This window comes from Cimex lectularius, unplaced genomic scaffold, assembly GCF_000648675.2.
Source record: "Cimex lectularius strain Harlan isolate CLEC.00 unplaced genomic scaffold, Clec_2.1 scaffold2, whole genome shotgun sequence".
NCBI classification, from domain to species: Eukaryota; Metazoa; Arthropoda; class Insecta; order Hemiptera; family Cimicidae; genus Cimex; species Cimex lectularius.
This window is the reverse complement of record NW_019394219.1, coordinates 2447731-2464641: the sequence shown is the minus strand read 5'-3', so window position 1 is coordinate 2464641 and position 16911 is coordinate 2447731. Positions and strand designations below refer to the sequence as shown.

Sequence of the window (16911 nt, the reverse complement as noted above, 5' to 3'; positions counted from 1 at the left end):
GGCAAACTATTTTTAATGAGATTCTTTTGTTTTTGCTTCCAGCGACGCGCAGACGGTTACGACGGCCGAGCGGATCCAGCCGTGTTCGGGACCAGGAGACCAGCGCGAGCGTCAACAGGTTTAAAGTAAGGAACAGGATCTCTGACAAATCGACAGCCGTACTAACGAGGAAGTCCGGTACAGACACCGCCTCCACATCATCGTCATCATCAAAAAATGACGACGGATACAAGGCAAGTATGAATATTTAAAACCATTTTCTTCCAAACTATATATCACAATATTTCTTACCTATTCCAGGTCGTTTGTTATTACACTAACTGGTCTCAATACAGACCCAAAATCGGCAAGTTCCTCCCGGAGGACATCGACCCCAATCTCTGCACACACATCATCTTCGCTTTCGGATGGCTGAAGAAGGGCAAGCTATCGTCTTTCGAGTCGAACGACGAAACCAAAGACGGCAAAGTGGGTCTTTACGAAAGGATAAGGAATTTGAAGAAAGCCAACCCCAAGCTTAAAACCCTCTTGGCCATAGGTAAGCTCCCTACAATCTGAATCGAGGGGAAATCTAACGGCCCTTAAATTTCAGGCGGTTGGTCTTTCGGAACCCAGAAATTCAAGGACATGTCCTCGTCAAGGTACGCCAGACAGACCTTCATCTACAGTGCCGTTCCGTTCCTGAGGACCAGACACTTTGACGGTCTCGATATGGATTGGGAGTACCCGAAAGGAGGAGAAGACAAAAAGAATTTTGTACTCCTTCTAAAAGGTATTTTGTCGTATATAAAAATTCATGAGATCTTCATTTCAAATATTCAACATGATTCAATTTGAGTTATCTTAAGAAGTACTGCAGTAAATCCCATTATAGTTTATAAAGTGGATATTTTTTGTTAAGTTGGAACTTGTATATTTGTTCAGAATTGAGAGAAGCTTTTGAAGCGGAAGCCCAGGAAGTTAAGAAACCCCGATTACTGCTTTCCGCTGCTGTGCCCGTCGGCCCGGACAATGTCCGCGGTGGTTACGACGTCCCCGCCGTCGCCGGGTAAGCGTTTTCGTCTCCACAGTTTTGACAACTTGCTAATCCCCGGCATTTCCAGGTATCTAGATTTCATCAACTTGATGGCTTACGATTTCCACGGAAAATGGGAACGCGAAACCGGTCACAACGCTCCGCTCTACGCGCCTTCGTCTGACTCCGAATGGAGGAAACAGCTTTCCGTCTCGGCAGCTGCCGACATGTGGACCAGGCTTGGAGCCCCGAAGGAGAAGCTGATCATCGGGATGCCGACCTACGGAAGGACCTTCACCCTCTCGTCCATGCAGAGGACGTCCGTCAACTCCCCCGCCTCCGGAGGTGGCAAAGCAGGAGAATACACTAAAGAAGCCGGATACTTAGCTTACTACGAAGTAAGGATTTAAGCAACACATTATAGGTTCTTCATTCTAATAATTATTAATTCTAGGTCTGTGAGCTGCTCAGGAACGGCGCGTCGTACATCTGGGACGAAGAAATGAAAGTGCCTTACGCCATTCAGGTTGCACCTTTATTTACTAGCGATAAAAATCTCAACATAAATGCTTTATCGAGTATGTTTCAGGGTGACCAATGGATCGGGTTCGACGACGAGAAGTCCATTAGGCATAAGAGTAACTGGATCAAGGAAAACGGATACGGAGGTGCCATGGTGTGGACCGTCGACATGGACGACTTCACAGGCACTGTCTGTGGAAACGGTGTTAAATATCCACTCATCGGGGCCATAAGGTAACGCAGATTGTGACCTCAAGACCTGCACGCGTTGCGGGCTTAGCGTTTTCACTTTTTCTTTCATACTACGAATCGATTTTAAAAGAAATAGCAAGAAATTAAAACCTATATTACTGGTAGATAAATGATCTTTTTTCCGTGTGAATTAAATTAGCCTAAATTAGTAACCTGCAGAACTTTTCTTTTAGTATCTCCCAGCAAACCTAGCAATGCTAAATGAAAAAGCTACAAAGAAATAAGAAACTAGAAAAACCTTGACAATTTTTTATAATATGGCTGTTCAAAGTTAGTTTTTTTGAGGTCTGCATAATAATTTACATGTAGCTTGATCATCTCTGAGCACCCTGGTCAGCTCATTTTTGTCAACTTTGGCCTTTGTCAGACACATTTTAAAGTTTTTTTATAAACCCACCACTGATGTTGAAACAGAATGTGTCTGACAAACAAAACCAAGGATCATCAAAAACGATCCAGATTAGTGTTTTCGCCTTTCATATATATCTCACAATTCTTAGAGTTAATGCTGACCGTTCAGAAAGTTCCTCACTGAAGATGGTACAATGAACAAATGCAATTTGAGTAGTTAACCAACGCACCGCCAATAGACCTAGTCCTTAAAGAAAGGGTGGTCATCCACCAAAAAAAGAAAAATGAGGCTATTGATATAGGAGCAAGCCAGGGAGAAATAGACTGGTTCCGAAGCACAACGGTGAAGGAGGCAAAAGAGTACTTGGGAAAAATGACAAGGGCATCATGGCAAGAAAGATGGACAAATAGCAATAAAGGTCGGCTAACATCCAAATTTTTCCCAAGCGTTGAAAAAAGACAAATAGCAAAATGGCTACATCCCGACTACTGGACCACCCAAATGCTATCAGGACATGGAAACTTCGCAAGCTATCTTCATAAATATAAGAAAAGAGAAAGCCCTTTATGCTCCGTTTGCAGCACTGAAGAAGACGCCGAACATAAACTCTTCAGCTGTATCAAATTCAAGGCAGAAAGAGAACGTTTGCGAAAGACCATCACCTCAGCAGAATGGCCGCCTAATCTCCAAAAGCTAGTCTGTGATATCAAATCTTTTGGAGCACTAAAAGACTTTGCCTCAAATACGCTTAAATGAACAAGTCCCTATTTATTCTAATTATTAAGTCCTAAATATTGTTATTATTGTTAGAGTTTTATTACCGTTATTTATTTATTGCATAATTAAACATAGGTTTAGGTTTAGGGTTCCGGGCTGTTTTCCTCTTCTTAGTAAGAAAATTTTAGATAATATAAATAGATAGAAAATAAAACCAAGGAAAAGTAAATGTGCAAGGGGAAACCAGCAAGGGAAGACCTTTTGTTTTAGGTTCTAAAATGAAAATATGGTCCCTTCAAAAACCAACCAGCGGTCTCGCCTGAAGGAAAGATTGTTGGGAGGTATTTTTATCCCATTTATTTGAAATCCCTTAGATATACAAATTAGATTAAGCTAAAGCGTTTGTCTGCCGGTATGGGGTCTTCCTCAGGTACGGCGGGGTGGTGGAAAGGGTATAAAAAAATAAAAAAAGTAGTTCAACAAACTTGCGAGTGAAGGCAGACAAAAAAGTTACTGAATGCTGGTTCAGCATGAGCTCAATTCTTGTTTGCTAAAATATTTACAATACTGATTCAATAGCTCAGACTTTTATGTATAATAATAAACCATAAAAAAATAGATGGCTGGAGTTCTTGATTTTTTTTACATAGGTCCAAAAAAGTTTCTTTAGGTTATTTATATATATTTTATCTTTTATACAATTGTAAAGTATTTTAAAATAAAGTCCTTCAATCACTAAATAAAATGAATTTGTTGATTATATATAGACTGTTTCTATAAACGAAAAACAAATATAATTAAATTTTCTTTAACCAACAGGGAAGAATTGAGAGGAGTCAAGAGAGGTCCTAACGCAGTTGACGTCGACTGGACTAAAGTTGCCAAAGCCCCACCACCCACTGCAGTTAAGCCTGCTGCCATCAAGATCCCAGCTTCAGATGCCATTTCAAAACTCACTAGAGCCAAGCCGACAGTATCAAACAACATTATCCCAACTCAAGACGCTAACGGTAAGTCGCAGTTTTCATAAATCAATTCAATTCAAACCCATTTTCTTCCATCTTACAGTGAGAGAAGCACAAGTGTTCTGCTACTTGACTTCGTGGTCTGCGAAAAGGCCCGGTGCAGGCAGATTTCAACCGAATGACCTCCAGCCCAATCTTTGTACGCACATTATCTATGCCTTTGCTACACTTACTGACCACAAACTGGCTGCTGCCAGCGGAACAGAAGAGCAGTATCATAAAATAATCGCTTTAAGGGAACAAAATCCAAATTTAAAGGTTTGAGCACTGTCCAATTAACATGACAAATTGATAATGGTATGGGATCTATGATAATGGTATTTTGGTCGCTTTACAGATTTTACTCGCAATCGGAGGATGGGCTTTTGGTTCAACCCCATTTAAAGAACTCACAAACAACGTCTATAGAATGAACCAGTTTGTCTACGAAGCTATCGAGTTCTTAAGGGAGTTCAAGTTCAACGGTCTCGATGTCGACTGGGAATACCCAAGGTGAGATAAACATTGCAAAACGCCGATGGCTGTGATTTAAAATTGTTTTGAATTACAGAGGTGTGGATGACAGAGCTTCATACGTAAACCTTTTGCGCGAACTGAGGATGGCGTTCGAAGGTGAGGCCAAATCTAGCGGCCAGCCAAGGCTACTTCTCACTGCTGCCGTGCCTGCAAGTTTTGAGGCAATTGCTGCTGGGTATGTTATAAAAATCTCATGTATGAAAAAATATCTCTTATTTTTTTTTTTTTTAAGTTACGATGTACCTGAAATCGCCAAGTATCTCGACTTCATTAACGTCATGACGTATGATTTCCACGGACAATGGGAAAGACAAGTAGGACACAACTCACCGCTCTATCCGCTTGAAAGTGCTACTAGCTACCAGAAAAAGCTCACAGTTGTAAGTTCCTATAATGGAAATTTATATAATACCCAATGAAAAGGAAATAAAACATTTATTTAATAGGAAGGAAAAAAGAATCACAATATTACAATAAAGAAAAGAAATCACGAAGAAAGAGCATTTGACTTATAAAAAAATTAATGTTAGAATTTGAAAATATTCATTCGAATAATTTTTTTTATAAATTATATTTTATTTTAACATGAATCTGTTTTAGGGCCCAGTACAGAAAAAAAAATGTATAGACAAAAATTGTTTACATTCTCATAATTGTACAAATCAATCAAAAGATCATATTCCTGATTTAATATTTATCCATGAAGCCGAGAAAATGTATCAGTTCAATTTGGTTTGGCTCTCCTTAAAAGAAGAAAATACAAAAGTACAAATTTCTCCTTAACAAAGCTCTTGAATAGATTGACACCTCATATGACGGGTATGTCATGAAGTTTTAACGTAGAAAAGCACCATTGTTTTTTTTTTATGTATACCATCCCTAAATGTATACCAATGAATAAGGGAATTTTTATTTTTTTACGAGGTTATATAAACCCCCGGGTGCTGATGTTTTTGAAAAAAAACTTATTTGTGGCCACTAGATTCGAACCCTACATCCTTACAAATAAGCTTTTTTTCAAAAACATCAGCACCCGGGGGTTCATATAACCTCGTAAAAAAATAAAATAAAATAATTATGAGAGCGTAAACAATTTTTGTCTATAAATTTTTTTTGTGCTGGGCCCTAAAACAGGTTCATGTTAAAATAAAAGATAATTTATAAAAAAAATTATTCGAATGAATATTTTCATATTCTAACATTAATTTTTTTATAAGTCAAATGCTCTTTCTTCGTGATTTCTTTCCTTACCTTTAAGGGACCTTTACTTACAGTGATGAGCGCCGTGTCAACGCCTAAACCGTTGCGGCCACCGACGCCCCAAGTGAATTTTTATATGAACAATGATTTTGCATCCTTAAATATCACTTGTTAATTAATAATAATTCCTTCCTACATTATTCCTTTGAATTGTTGTTTACTTATTGATTTTATTGTATAAATCAATAATTAGAATTTTTTTAATAGGATTACAGCGCGAGGGAATGGGTAAAGCAAGGAGCTCCTAAAGAGAAGCTCATGATCGGAATGCCGACTTATGGAAGAAGTTTTACACTCGTAGACGAGGACAAGTTTGACATCGGTGCACCCGCTTCTGGAGGCGGCAAGCCAGGCAACTACACAGCTGAGAGCGGTTTCATGGCTTACTATGAAGTAACTATGACAAAATTACTAAAAATCAAGTTGTGTTTTGTACTAACAAAATAACTTAAAAATTAGGTTTGCGACTTCCTTCATGAAGATAACACAACTTTGGTATGGGATAACGAGCAACAAGTTCCATTTGCATACCGAGGCAACCAATGGGTCGGATTCGACGATGAGAGAAGTTTAAAAACCAAGGTAAAATTGTTCAAATTTAATTAGTATTGTTTCCATGCTGAACCGGCGCTAGGTCATTTATTGGGTCAGACTTCATTCATGAGAAATTTTAGTCATTTGACCCATTGCCAGTTCAGTATTTCACTGACGCTTCAACTCGTTTTGTTATAAAATGATAAAATATTGTCATAGATGACATGGCTCAAAGAAGAAGGATTCGGTGGAATAATGATCTGGTCCATTGACATGGATGACTTCAGAGGTATATGCAACAATGGAAAATTCCCGTTGGTGAATGCCATGAAACAAGAACTCGAAGACTATTCAGTCAAATTAGAATATCAGGGTCCGTACGAAGGAACAGGTTCGAGCGGCGCCTATACGACAAAAGATCGTAAGTTTTGACTAAAAAAATTAAACTGAACAAGAATAAGATATATAAATTGTTTTTATAGCGAATGCGGTAACTTGCGAAGAGGAAGATGGACACATCTCGTACCACCCGGACAAAGCGGACTGCACGATGTACTACATGTGTGAGGGTGAGAGGAAACACCACATGCCTTGTCCTTCGAACCTCGTCTTCAATCCAAATGAAAATGTCTGCGACTGGCCGGAAAATGTCGAGAGCTGCTCACAGCACACACAGGCCCCACCGGCTGCTCGGCGCTGATCTTACACGACAGTAATTCCACCATCCGAATCCTCATACAAATCCCACAATCCGCTTGCTCAAAACTTCAGGTTTGGAACAGTTTCAAGACCCCAATTTTCCAGTCTCTCTTGTTGCAATTTTGTTAGCCGAAGTATTGCCTAAAGACGATTGTGATAAAATTTCAATTTTTCTATATTCTCTTGTTGAAAGTGTTTGTTTTTTCAAATATTGTTAATGGTGTATACTGTTTTTACAAGTTTTTTTCTCACAATATATTCTGTAATTATTATTTTGTAAATACATATATATAAAAATTGTCTGGAAAATAGGTTTGTGAGGTGGAGTATTATATTTTTGGATATATAAAAAACCAAACTGCCATGTATGTATTCTGTAATTAGAATTTTTCATTGATAAAATCCTTTTGAATTTATTTTGTAATATTTATTGTATTTAATGTAAGATAGAATTTAAGATTTTTATTATTACTTCATATTTTCACACCCAGTTCTAAAATAAAGAAATTGCTTCAAAAATTTTTCTCAGATTGGATTCTATCGGTCAAAGTTAAACAGTCGGATTCTTTGGACTTGTACGGAAGTCGCCTGAGATATACAAAGTATACAAGAATATTAAATTTTCATTTGATACATTGACTGTGTATGTAAATATTATATAATACAATTTTATTAAACCTGTTTTATAAAAACTATAAAATTTTCTTTTATCTTGTTTTCTTTTATTGCATAACAAAACTCAACGGTAAAGATTAACGCACATCAACCCTAAAGGGGCAACAGTGGCGACAATGGTTTAAATGTTGACACGGTGCTCATCCCTGTACGGTAAAGTTCCCAGGATCGAATCCAGCGGTCTTGCATTCAAACCCAACATACTCACAACTGATTCTTTTTTTTTTTTTAACACCAGCATAAAAAAAGAAAACCAATAAAACAATCCCTTACTTTATTTACATTACAAAGTGCACAAACTTAAGGGGTAAGTCGTTTTGGGTCTCTGGGGAACATTGATGTTTTTCTGATGTTATCCAGCCCTAAGTAAAGCATGACAACCCTCTCGAGTCCAATGCCACCGCCGGCATGTGGTGGACATCCGTACTTGAAAGAATCAATGTATGCTTTGATTTTATCTAAATCTGAAATGGAAAACAAAAATGTATTGTGGTGGAGAAGGAATTCAGTTCAGTTTGGTCATTACTCACCGACACCGTGAAGTTTAGCCCTCTCGGTGAGCAAGTCGGGATCGTGGATCCTCTGGGCACCAGAGAGGATCTCTTCGCCTCTCATAAACATATCATAGGAATTGGAGGCTTTCTATAAAAAGTTACAATTTAAAAAAAATTGTAATAATCCTGGTTAAAATAAAATGAATTTAAAAAAATTACAGGATTGAGGGGATCAGGCATCGTATAAAAAGGCCTCACAGCAAGAGGAAATTTATCCAAAATATAGAAATCTGTATCATACTGTAAAAACAAAATATATAATTTAGTTTTCAAAAAAAAAAGTAAAATACTTAAAACTGTGCAAAATATTACTTTCGCTTTTACAAGACGACCGAGTAGTTTTTCGTCGGCTGTACTTAAATCCTCTTCTTCACCAAGAGTCACTCCAGCTTCTTTAAGCATTTGGATGGCCACAGGAAATTCAAGGATAAGTGGAGGATCCAAGAATTTAAAAGGTTCCAAGCCATATTGTGTTTTAATGGCTTCAAAATGTTCTGAATATCTAACATGCAATAAAAAAATAAATAAAATAAAAGTCATTTTAGTTACCATATTAACTTTATACCTTGTTTGTAAACCCTTAAATATTTCGGTGAACAGATTGCCAATTGTATGTACAACTTCGTGGTAATGGTATTTGAAGGACATTTCCAAATCAAGTCCGACGAATTCAGTCAAATGCCTGTGTGTGTTACTGTCTTCAGCTCGAAAAACTTAAACCATGTTTTTTTTAAATAGAACTTTAATTTTTTTAAAATAATAATAATTAATTACAAAATCATACCTGCACCAACAGTGAATACTTTTTCAAAATCACCAGCAATGGCCATTTGCTTATACAGCTGGGGACTCTGGGCAAGGTAAGCGTTTCCTTTAAAATAAGAAACTGTGAAGACATTTGCACCACCTTCACTGGCAGCACTGATCATTTTTGGAGTGTGAATTTCTACAAAACCCTGAAATATTAAATTTAAAAAATATATGTGTTGGGGGAAGACTTTCTCTTTTTTTAAGAAGAAAAAACTTTTGAGGAAAAATAAATTTTTGACCAAGATTTGTTAATTATAAATTTGTTTTATATTCAGAACTTTAGGTAAATCCACAATGTTCAATAAAGGTTCAGTTATTTAAAAACATCATAAAAGACGATTTTTTGTTAGCTAATTAGTTGTGTAACTAATTAATAATTCATAAAAAACTATATTATCTTATGTTGATAATATTGTTGCTGTTATTTTATTTTATAGGTTGTTATTAAAATTCATTTTTTATCTTAATCCATAGATGTTGACAACCAAAAACATTTTTTTAAATAAAAAATAGTCTATATTTATTATTATTTTTGTTTTTGTTTATTTATAAAAAAAAAAAAAAACAACAAGAATCTATTTTCAGGTTCTACCGGTCCCCCCCCCCTCAATAGTCGTTATGAATGATATGTTCTATTCGAGATAGTTCTTCTCCTTTATTCCTTTTGCCCATCAACTTAAATTTTTTGGTTAATTATAAATTCATATGTAAATAGTATTTAATTATAAAAATATTTTAAAAAATGGTTAATTAGATTAAGGTGTGCTGGCTTCTATTACTATAATTAATAAATGTAAAAATTTGCATTTTGCAAAATTGTGTTTCATTTTCACTGGGCATTCATAACAGCTGAAGGGGGCAGCACCACAAAATCGATACATGTTTTGTTTTTTTATAAACAAAATAAAGACTACTTTTTTTTGAAAAAGTGTTTTTGGTTGACTACATCTATGGAATAGAGTCCATGAGTGTAATAGAATCCCCCCCTCTTGTATTGTTTTGCTTGAATTTTCTTCAATCAATGTTTTGAGCTGGCCGACAGAAGGCCTACTGCAACCTTCCCTGCCTTCAAGATCTAAATTTCCAAAACGAAATCTCAGAAATCATCGCTGCACTGTGCATTCGCTAATGCTTCCCTCCCCCCGAACTGTATTGATGTTACGCACCATTTGAGCCACACTTTGCCCAAGTTTAAATTCGTACAAATAAATTTGACAAAATCAAGTTTAGACATATTTAATTTTTCAGGTCCACTCTTATAAAATTCTACATAAACTAAAATTTTTGTATAAAAGAAACTTTTTAAAATTTTTTTTATTTGTAGTACATTATAACTACCTTCAAGTAGGTAACAGGTAAAAAATGAGCAAGGTAATAATATAAAATTAAAACCAAGAGTGGAGAAAATACCCATTGGTATTATTACAGTGTTACTAAAATATTGTCTGTTTAATTGATATTTGTGTCATTGTCATTTTAACTATCATCACCATCACTTCATAGGAGATCTCACGGCCATTGTCTCTTTGGTCGGCGGAAAGGGTTCAAGGGGATTCGTCTAGATGCAAGGTTTCTGATGTGCTGATTTATGGTAGTTGGGAGGTTTTTATGAAATCTGCAGTAACGGGAACGTCTTTCATCTTGACCGAAAGGGATATGTAAGTCTGTATGTGTAGTTAGGTTCAATAGATACACTGGAACATCTAGTATTTTTGTAGTATGAAGGACTGGTCAGTTTGAATGCGGTGGATGTTGGAATGTTTGACTGAACCCCATACTTTCAGCCCATAAGTCCATACCGGCTTAACTATGGTGTTGCAAAGCAGCCTTTTATTTTTGAGAGGTAAATTAGAACGTTTGTCAGAAGTTGTGCAAGAGCTTTATATCCATATCAGGCTGTCAATGTACTGTCCAAGGTACTGCACCTTGTCTGCAGTTGGGAGGGGAATATTATTTAAGAACACAGAGGGGAGATATTTTTACAGAGAGTGAAGGTAATGTTGCTGGATTCATCTGTGTTAAATTTTATTTAACTTAACTATTTTTTAACTAGCTCTTTTCACCTCAAAGAAGCCAACGCCTTATACAAAAATGTCTTTTCTATACCGACTTCCTTCCCCGCCCCTTCAAAATCCAACGTATATAAACATAAAACAGCAAAATCTCACTGGCACTCTCAACACGACACGCAAGAATGGCACATTACACAGAAGACAAACACTTTGGATGAGCAGAAATACCTTGATTGAATATAAAAAATATATTTTGCATTGTATAAATTCACTTTTCCATATTCTAAATGTATTTGTTAAATGTAAACAATGTTTGTAAATCCCAGGCCCTGAAGATGATCTCAATAAAGATCGAAATGTTGTCACGATAAAGAAAATGTTTTTCTGAAACCTACATCACACCAGACCGCATCTCACGATTTCTGAATAATTAGTTAAATTTTATCCTTTTCTTTTTACACCAAGACTCCAGTAGTGTGATGAGGTTTCGAGTGTTAATTACAAGGTCAGAATTGCTAGAGAGAATTGCTGTATCGTCTGCAAATGTGAATGTGGTGGTTTCGGGATGTGATGGCATGTCAACTGTGAACACCTGGTATGGTGTGGGGGCCGGAATTATACCTCGAGGAACACCAGCATGGATGGGGAAATATGCAGAGTGAATGGCCTTCTATAACTTGGAAAAATCGGTCAGTGAGGTAACTGTACAGTAAGGTATTAAATCCATAAATTAGATTTCAATTTAGTTTTGTTTACATGACAAGCATCTGCAAAAATAAAACCAATTTTCAAAACCTGCATTAATTTTGCACCAACTCAATACATAGCAGTAAGTAAACCGCCATGATTCAATATTTAGACTAGATTTTGCGGCTAAGTTGAATGAAATAAAAATTGTGTTTTCCATTGTGTATAGATGTAACAGCACATGGAACATTCACGCACTCATGTAGCATGCGCATTTCATAAATGTTTAACTATAGTAGTACAACATCGTAATTCATAATTTGAGAATCCTTCTTCCCATTTAAGCCTATGCCCCTGTAAGATGTAAAATAAATTCATGTGTAAACTCAAATTAGTTCAGTTTATATTTCTTGTGCTTGTAATTATATGTTGTGAAAAAATTGTTATTCATCAATCACCTGCCATAAAGTATAAAACAGAAACAAAACAATGGTAAGATTAAGCAAGACCGTTAGTATTAGCAAGTTAAAACATGTAACAAAGCATGGCTAAATTAACATAAATAATATTAAACACAAACATAATGCTTGCCTGTTTGGTCAGTACATCTCTGAAGAGTTGACAGACCCCAGCTTCTAATCTGAATATAGCTTGATTCGCAGGTGTTCTTAGGTCAAGGATACGATTATCCAGTCTTGTGTCCTGATTAACTTTGATGTTAAGCCCATCCTAACATTGAAAATTATTTACAATTAATTTTATTACAATTTTATTTACAAATAAATAAACAGCTAAAAATAATTACATCTCCTTCTGTGATCGGCCTGGCAGCATCCTCAACCAAGAGTGGAAGTTGTGGTTTGGCAGCACTGACTGCCCAGAACTCATTTACCTTTAATTCGACTAGCTTTTGTGAACAACTGTCAATCTGCTTTGGCACAGTCACAACTTGGGCATATACATCTACTACTGATTCTTTAGATACGCTAAAAGTTATTTAAAAATATTTTTTTAAACTACGTAATAAATCAACTTTTTACAACAATAAAAAAAATACTAACTTAGATACAAATTTTACCATAGGTTTGCTTATTTTTTCAGACACGGCTAAAATTCCTTGAACAGTAAACTGCTGTTGTCGTAAAACAACAAAACACTGTTTGCCTAGAAGGAATTAACGTTAACAAATTACAACTTTTAATGACAAAATATCAAAATCGTCTTCACCTTTTGCTCTAGATGTTTGAAGTCTTGCCCTGATCCATACGTCGGTTTCAGCTAAGTCCGGTGTTAAACTCTTAATATGAGTGAATACCCTTTTCCTCCTTTCAGAGTCAGCAGGGTCAGAACTCGTTATCAGCCCGGTACTGCCGTATTTACCGACTGACACATCTTCCTCGGCTTCTTGAGGTTGCTAATAGAACAATTCCTTTATACAATTTACCGTTTTAATAACTCATACACTAATATAATACTCACAGCCTGCTCTGCGGCTTTTTCAGCCTTTTTTGAAGTCTTCAGTGCTTCCTTTGCAAGCTTTTTCTGCTGTTTTTTAGACAACGTTCTAAAAAAATAAAAATTAAAAAAATACTAAAGAATACTTAAATAAAATATATACTTAAAAAATGAAAGTATGTACTTTCAGCTTCACTATAAACAAACTAATAATAATTCTTCAGTGGACTGCAATGAGTGGTAATGGTATCCAACTTCTATTTGCCATGCTAGTGGTTCTGGGTTCAAATCCTGACACAGCCCATGGCTTTTTATAATTGAATGAAACAAGATTGTATTCTAAAGTAGTTTGACCCCTTGTATGTGACACCCAACAGCTGGTTTAGCCCTCCAGTATGATAAGAGCTGACTTTATTATAATTATTATTTATTCGAAAATGTTATTTAACATAATAAAATAAATAAAAACGTATTTTAATAAGTTAATAAGTTTCAGTTGGAGGTTGTTGATATTCGAATTAGATATGTCAAACTGTGAGAATCACAAACTCTGGTGTTGTTGGCAGTCCATGCATTTCTATATGAGGTATACCCATAAGCTAAGTTTCCACTGTGCAAAACTCATTCGCACAACTGTTTCAAGAGACTTGTAAGGATAAGGGGACTTTTTATTTGCTCTAAATTTTGGGGATGTTACAGCTAATATGGGGCAATTAATTATTTATGTTATCAAAATGTCGTTTGTTATATAATGCTAAATGTTTTCACACAAAAGTAAAATAACCACTAGTATCAAATAAATAAGCAAGCAATGCTTCTCGAAATGAGTCAAAAATTCTGTACATACTGCAGATTTTTCTTATGCAAAATGATAATTACGTACTTTGGTGGCATTTCTGGTTCTGTAGTTCTTTTCTAGGTTCAATACATTTTTGTTCAATATGGAACATTTACTGATAAAATGGACATGAACTATTGATTTGGTGTATATCTACCATTAGGCAGTGGGAAGTAATTAAAATCTCTTTTTGGAAAGTCATTTATTCAATTGGCTTTTTTAGGGTCAAGTTTCATGGATTGATTGATCGCAAGGCAGATCAATAGTGCGATACATGAAAATAAAACTGCTCCCTCTGACAATTCCCATCTATCAATATCCTGATACATCTCACACATAACTTATAAGTAGGTTTTTGTTCTAGGTATAATAAATATAAAATAATAATAATTATTCAGAAATCGTGAGATGTGGTCTGGTGTTCAGAAAAACATTTTCTTTATCATGCCAACGTTTCAATCTTGGCACTCTCAACACTACACGCAAGAATGGCACAGTTACACAGAAGACTTTGAGCCCTGAAGATGATCTCAATAAAGATCGATTAATGGTCACTAATCACACACAAATTATAATAATAATTTGCATAATAATACATGGCCAATACAGTCCTCAAAATTGTCGTTAAACATGATCCATCTGTGTCAGCAAGAACAACCCTTCAAGTTATAAACGGTATATTGCTTATAGTGAACAGATCAATCATTTTATCTGAACATTTCATCCAATTGATAGGATTCCTATTTATAGCAGAGCAGTTTTCAATATATAGGTAATTATGTAATTTATCCAAGTTTATTAGGAAGTACGTAATACATACTAACCTACCTGCTAAAGTAATTTATTTACATAAAGATTTTTAAAACATTAATATGTATATGTAAAAATGTGAATGGATTTGATTACAGTATCATTGTAGTATGTAATCTGTTATCTTATTTTGGCCAGTATTTTTTAAAAACTTTATGGCACTTATTAAATTATTTGATTATTTTGGAACGAGACGTCGACATTTCACTTGGGAGACTTCTCATACAATCTCCCAATTCGATCCGATAAATTATCACGAATTTTTTCTCAATAGAAGAGACTAAGGTCATGTTTTTATTTATTTTTATTTTGTGAGTTTTTAAAAAAGACATTTAGAGTTAAAAAGGGGGAAAATCTTTCCTAGGCAGCTAGGGTAACCTTTGCGTGCTGTCCACTATAACTGACAGTTTCCTATGGTTTTTCCTTATGACATTTCATGGGACTGGATATTTCTACGTTACAACCATTCGTTATGAACAATTTCTACTGTAATTAATTAGAAAGAACATTTCCTGGTTCAGGCATGGCCATCTCTAGCCCAAAAATATTCTTGTCCTCTTCAAAATGTTCAGGAGATTCTCTTGGCACTTTTAAAACTCCCCAATAAAATAAAAGAAGTTCATCGTGAAGAGGCTACAGATAGAGCAAAAAGTGCAGAGAGGTTTTGCTTGTATAAGGAAATTTTCATTGAGCACCCAGCCTTTCCCGAACCTTAACCTTAGAATTAAGAGGATAGTTGTTACATCTGAAATTTAAACCCTACGTTGTAAATGACCCATACAATGAAATTTGTCTTCTCTGTAACAGTAATGCACGGGAAGATGCGTATCACTTTCTGGGAATTTGCTCACTGCTTTCAGAACTGCTTGTATCATACTTGGGAAAGTCCGTTATATCCAGAGCTGAAATTCTGGAATATCTCATCAATAAAAAATCTCCCTTATCGTTAATATCTTTTGCTCGGCACACCTGGAGAGTGAGATACGAGTGGCTTTTAGATATGCAATGACTGTCGACACTATGAAATTAATTGTAAGCAGTTGTATACTGAACTATCATTTCTCAAGAAGTAACAAGTTTCCTTTAAATCTTACTTTTTTGTCATTCACACTCCTGCTTTATATAACTTTTTTATTTTTCTTCCTTCTCATTTGTTTTCTTTTGTTTGTATTATATATATAATTAAACGCTTTATTATGCATTAACTCAGCAGACGGCTCCTAGCCATGCTTATTATACTACCAATTGATGTATTTTTTCTATTTTAATAAAGTATTATTATTACTATAAGAAGGAGGTCCGATAGTTTGTATAAATCATGTTTTCTTTCATCATCAACATTATTATTATTAATTTCTACTGTATATTAAATGGATATTTGAAGAAGATATCCCAACACGGCAAGTGTAGATTCTGCAAATAAGCAGAAGAAACACCAACACACCTACAAACTGTGGTGCTATACTTACCCACAGGATGAATTGTTCCGGGACGTACAACCACAGAAGAGATTCAACCACTGAAATTGGTCCTAGCAATCAAGTTCCTTGATGAACTAAGACTCACTGGTACGCTACAAGCGCAAACTGAGGGAAATAATCAGCTCTTAAAGGGCACGATATACATATAAATCTTCACCTACATCTAAGAAAGTATTGCAGGAATGGCATCATGACTGACTGGACTGTTTTTCAGGAAATTATTTGGGAAACATTGCATCATAATGTATAACGGAATTTCTTTGGCTCCAAGTTGACTGAGATTGGATTAACATAAAAGAATGCTAATGCATAATGAATTGGGAAAGAAAATGTAAAAAATTATATAGAATGGTACTGTATGAATTAAAATAAATTTATTTTGTGCAAATACTTTTGAACGTCAATATATGTCCAAACTGTCTATTATTATACTCAATAATTTTTATAAGAAAAATAACACTAGTTTCTCAAGTATATTCAAGTTTTCCCATCTGAAAAGTATAGGGAAACGGAATAAAAGAATCCAATTGAAAAATAAACAACTTACTCTCCTTCCGCTCCTCCTTCGGTATTCGATACCATTTTTTCTTGAAAATAACAACGACAAATTCCAAAATATTGAAACAAAATTTAAATAATTCTGTAACTTGGAAGACGCACGATGTAAAATGTATGCAGGTAAATTCACTGTTATAAG

At 35.3% G+C, this 16911-nt stretch overlaps 2 protein-coding genes across 3 annotated transcripts in view; one reads left to right on the top strand and one right to left on the bottom strand.

Annotated features, from left to right (window-relative positions):
* LOC106663441 (probable chitinase 10) overlaps positions 1-7587 on the top strand; it is a 73887-nt gene extending 66300 nt beyond the window's left edge. For both annotated transcript variants that reach the window (XM_014388266.2, XM_014388265.2), the window contains exons 3-18: positions 43-233; positions 301-538; positions 593-772; positions 925-1048; positions 1104-1413; positions 1470-1541; positions 1605-1771; positions 3678-3868; positions 3927-4141; positions 4221-4375; positions 4434-4574; positions 4632-4779; positions 5867-6052; positions 6119-6241; positions 6413-6614; positions 6676-7587. In XM_014388266.2, coding sequence (XP_014243752.1) covers positions 43-233; positions 301-538; positions 593-772; positions 925-1048; positions 1104-1413; positions 1470-1541; positions 1605-1771; positions 3678-3868; positions 3927-4141; positions 4221-4375; positions 4434-4574; positions 4632-4779; positions 5867-6052; positions 6119-6241; positions 6413-6614; positions 6676-6893 — 2861 coding nt within the window. In that variant the 3' untranslated portion in view covers positions 6894-7587. The remainder of the gene's footprint in view (positions 1-42; positions 234-300; positions 539-592; positions 773-924; positions 1049-1103; positions 1414-1469; positions 1542-1604; positions 1772-3677; positions 3869-3926; positions 4142-4220; positions 4376-4433; positions 4575-4631; positions 4780-5866; positions 6053-6118; positions 6242-6412; positions 6615-6675) is intronic.
* A 237-nt stretch (positions 7588-7824) lies between these two features.
* LOC106663444 (aspartate--tRNA ligase, cytoplasmic) lies at positions 7825-16898 on the bottom strand. The gene is made up of 12 exons (XM_014388272.2): positions 16762-16898; positions 13110-13194; positions 12858-13044; positions 12692-12794; positions 12436-12616; positions 12222-12359; positions 8906-9077; positions 8687-8834; positions 8434-8623; positions 8281-8361; positions 8098-8209; positions 7825-8031 (listed from the first exon to the last, which is right to left on the bottom strand). Exons 1-12 carry the CDS (start codon positions 16794-16796, stop codon positions 7868-7870), a joined length of 1596 nt encoding a protein of 531 aa, XP_014243758.1. The 5' UTR covers positions 16797-16898; the 3' UTR covers positions 7825-7867.
* Between the last annotated feature and the right edge of the window lie 13 nt (positions 16899-16911).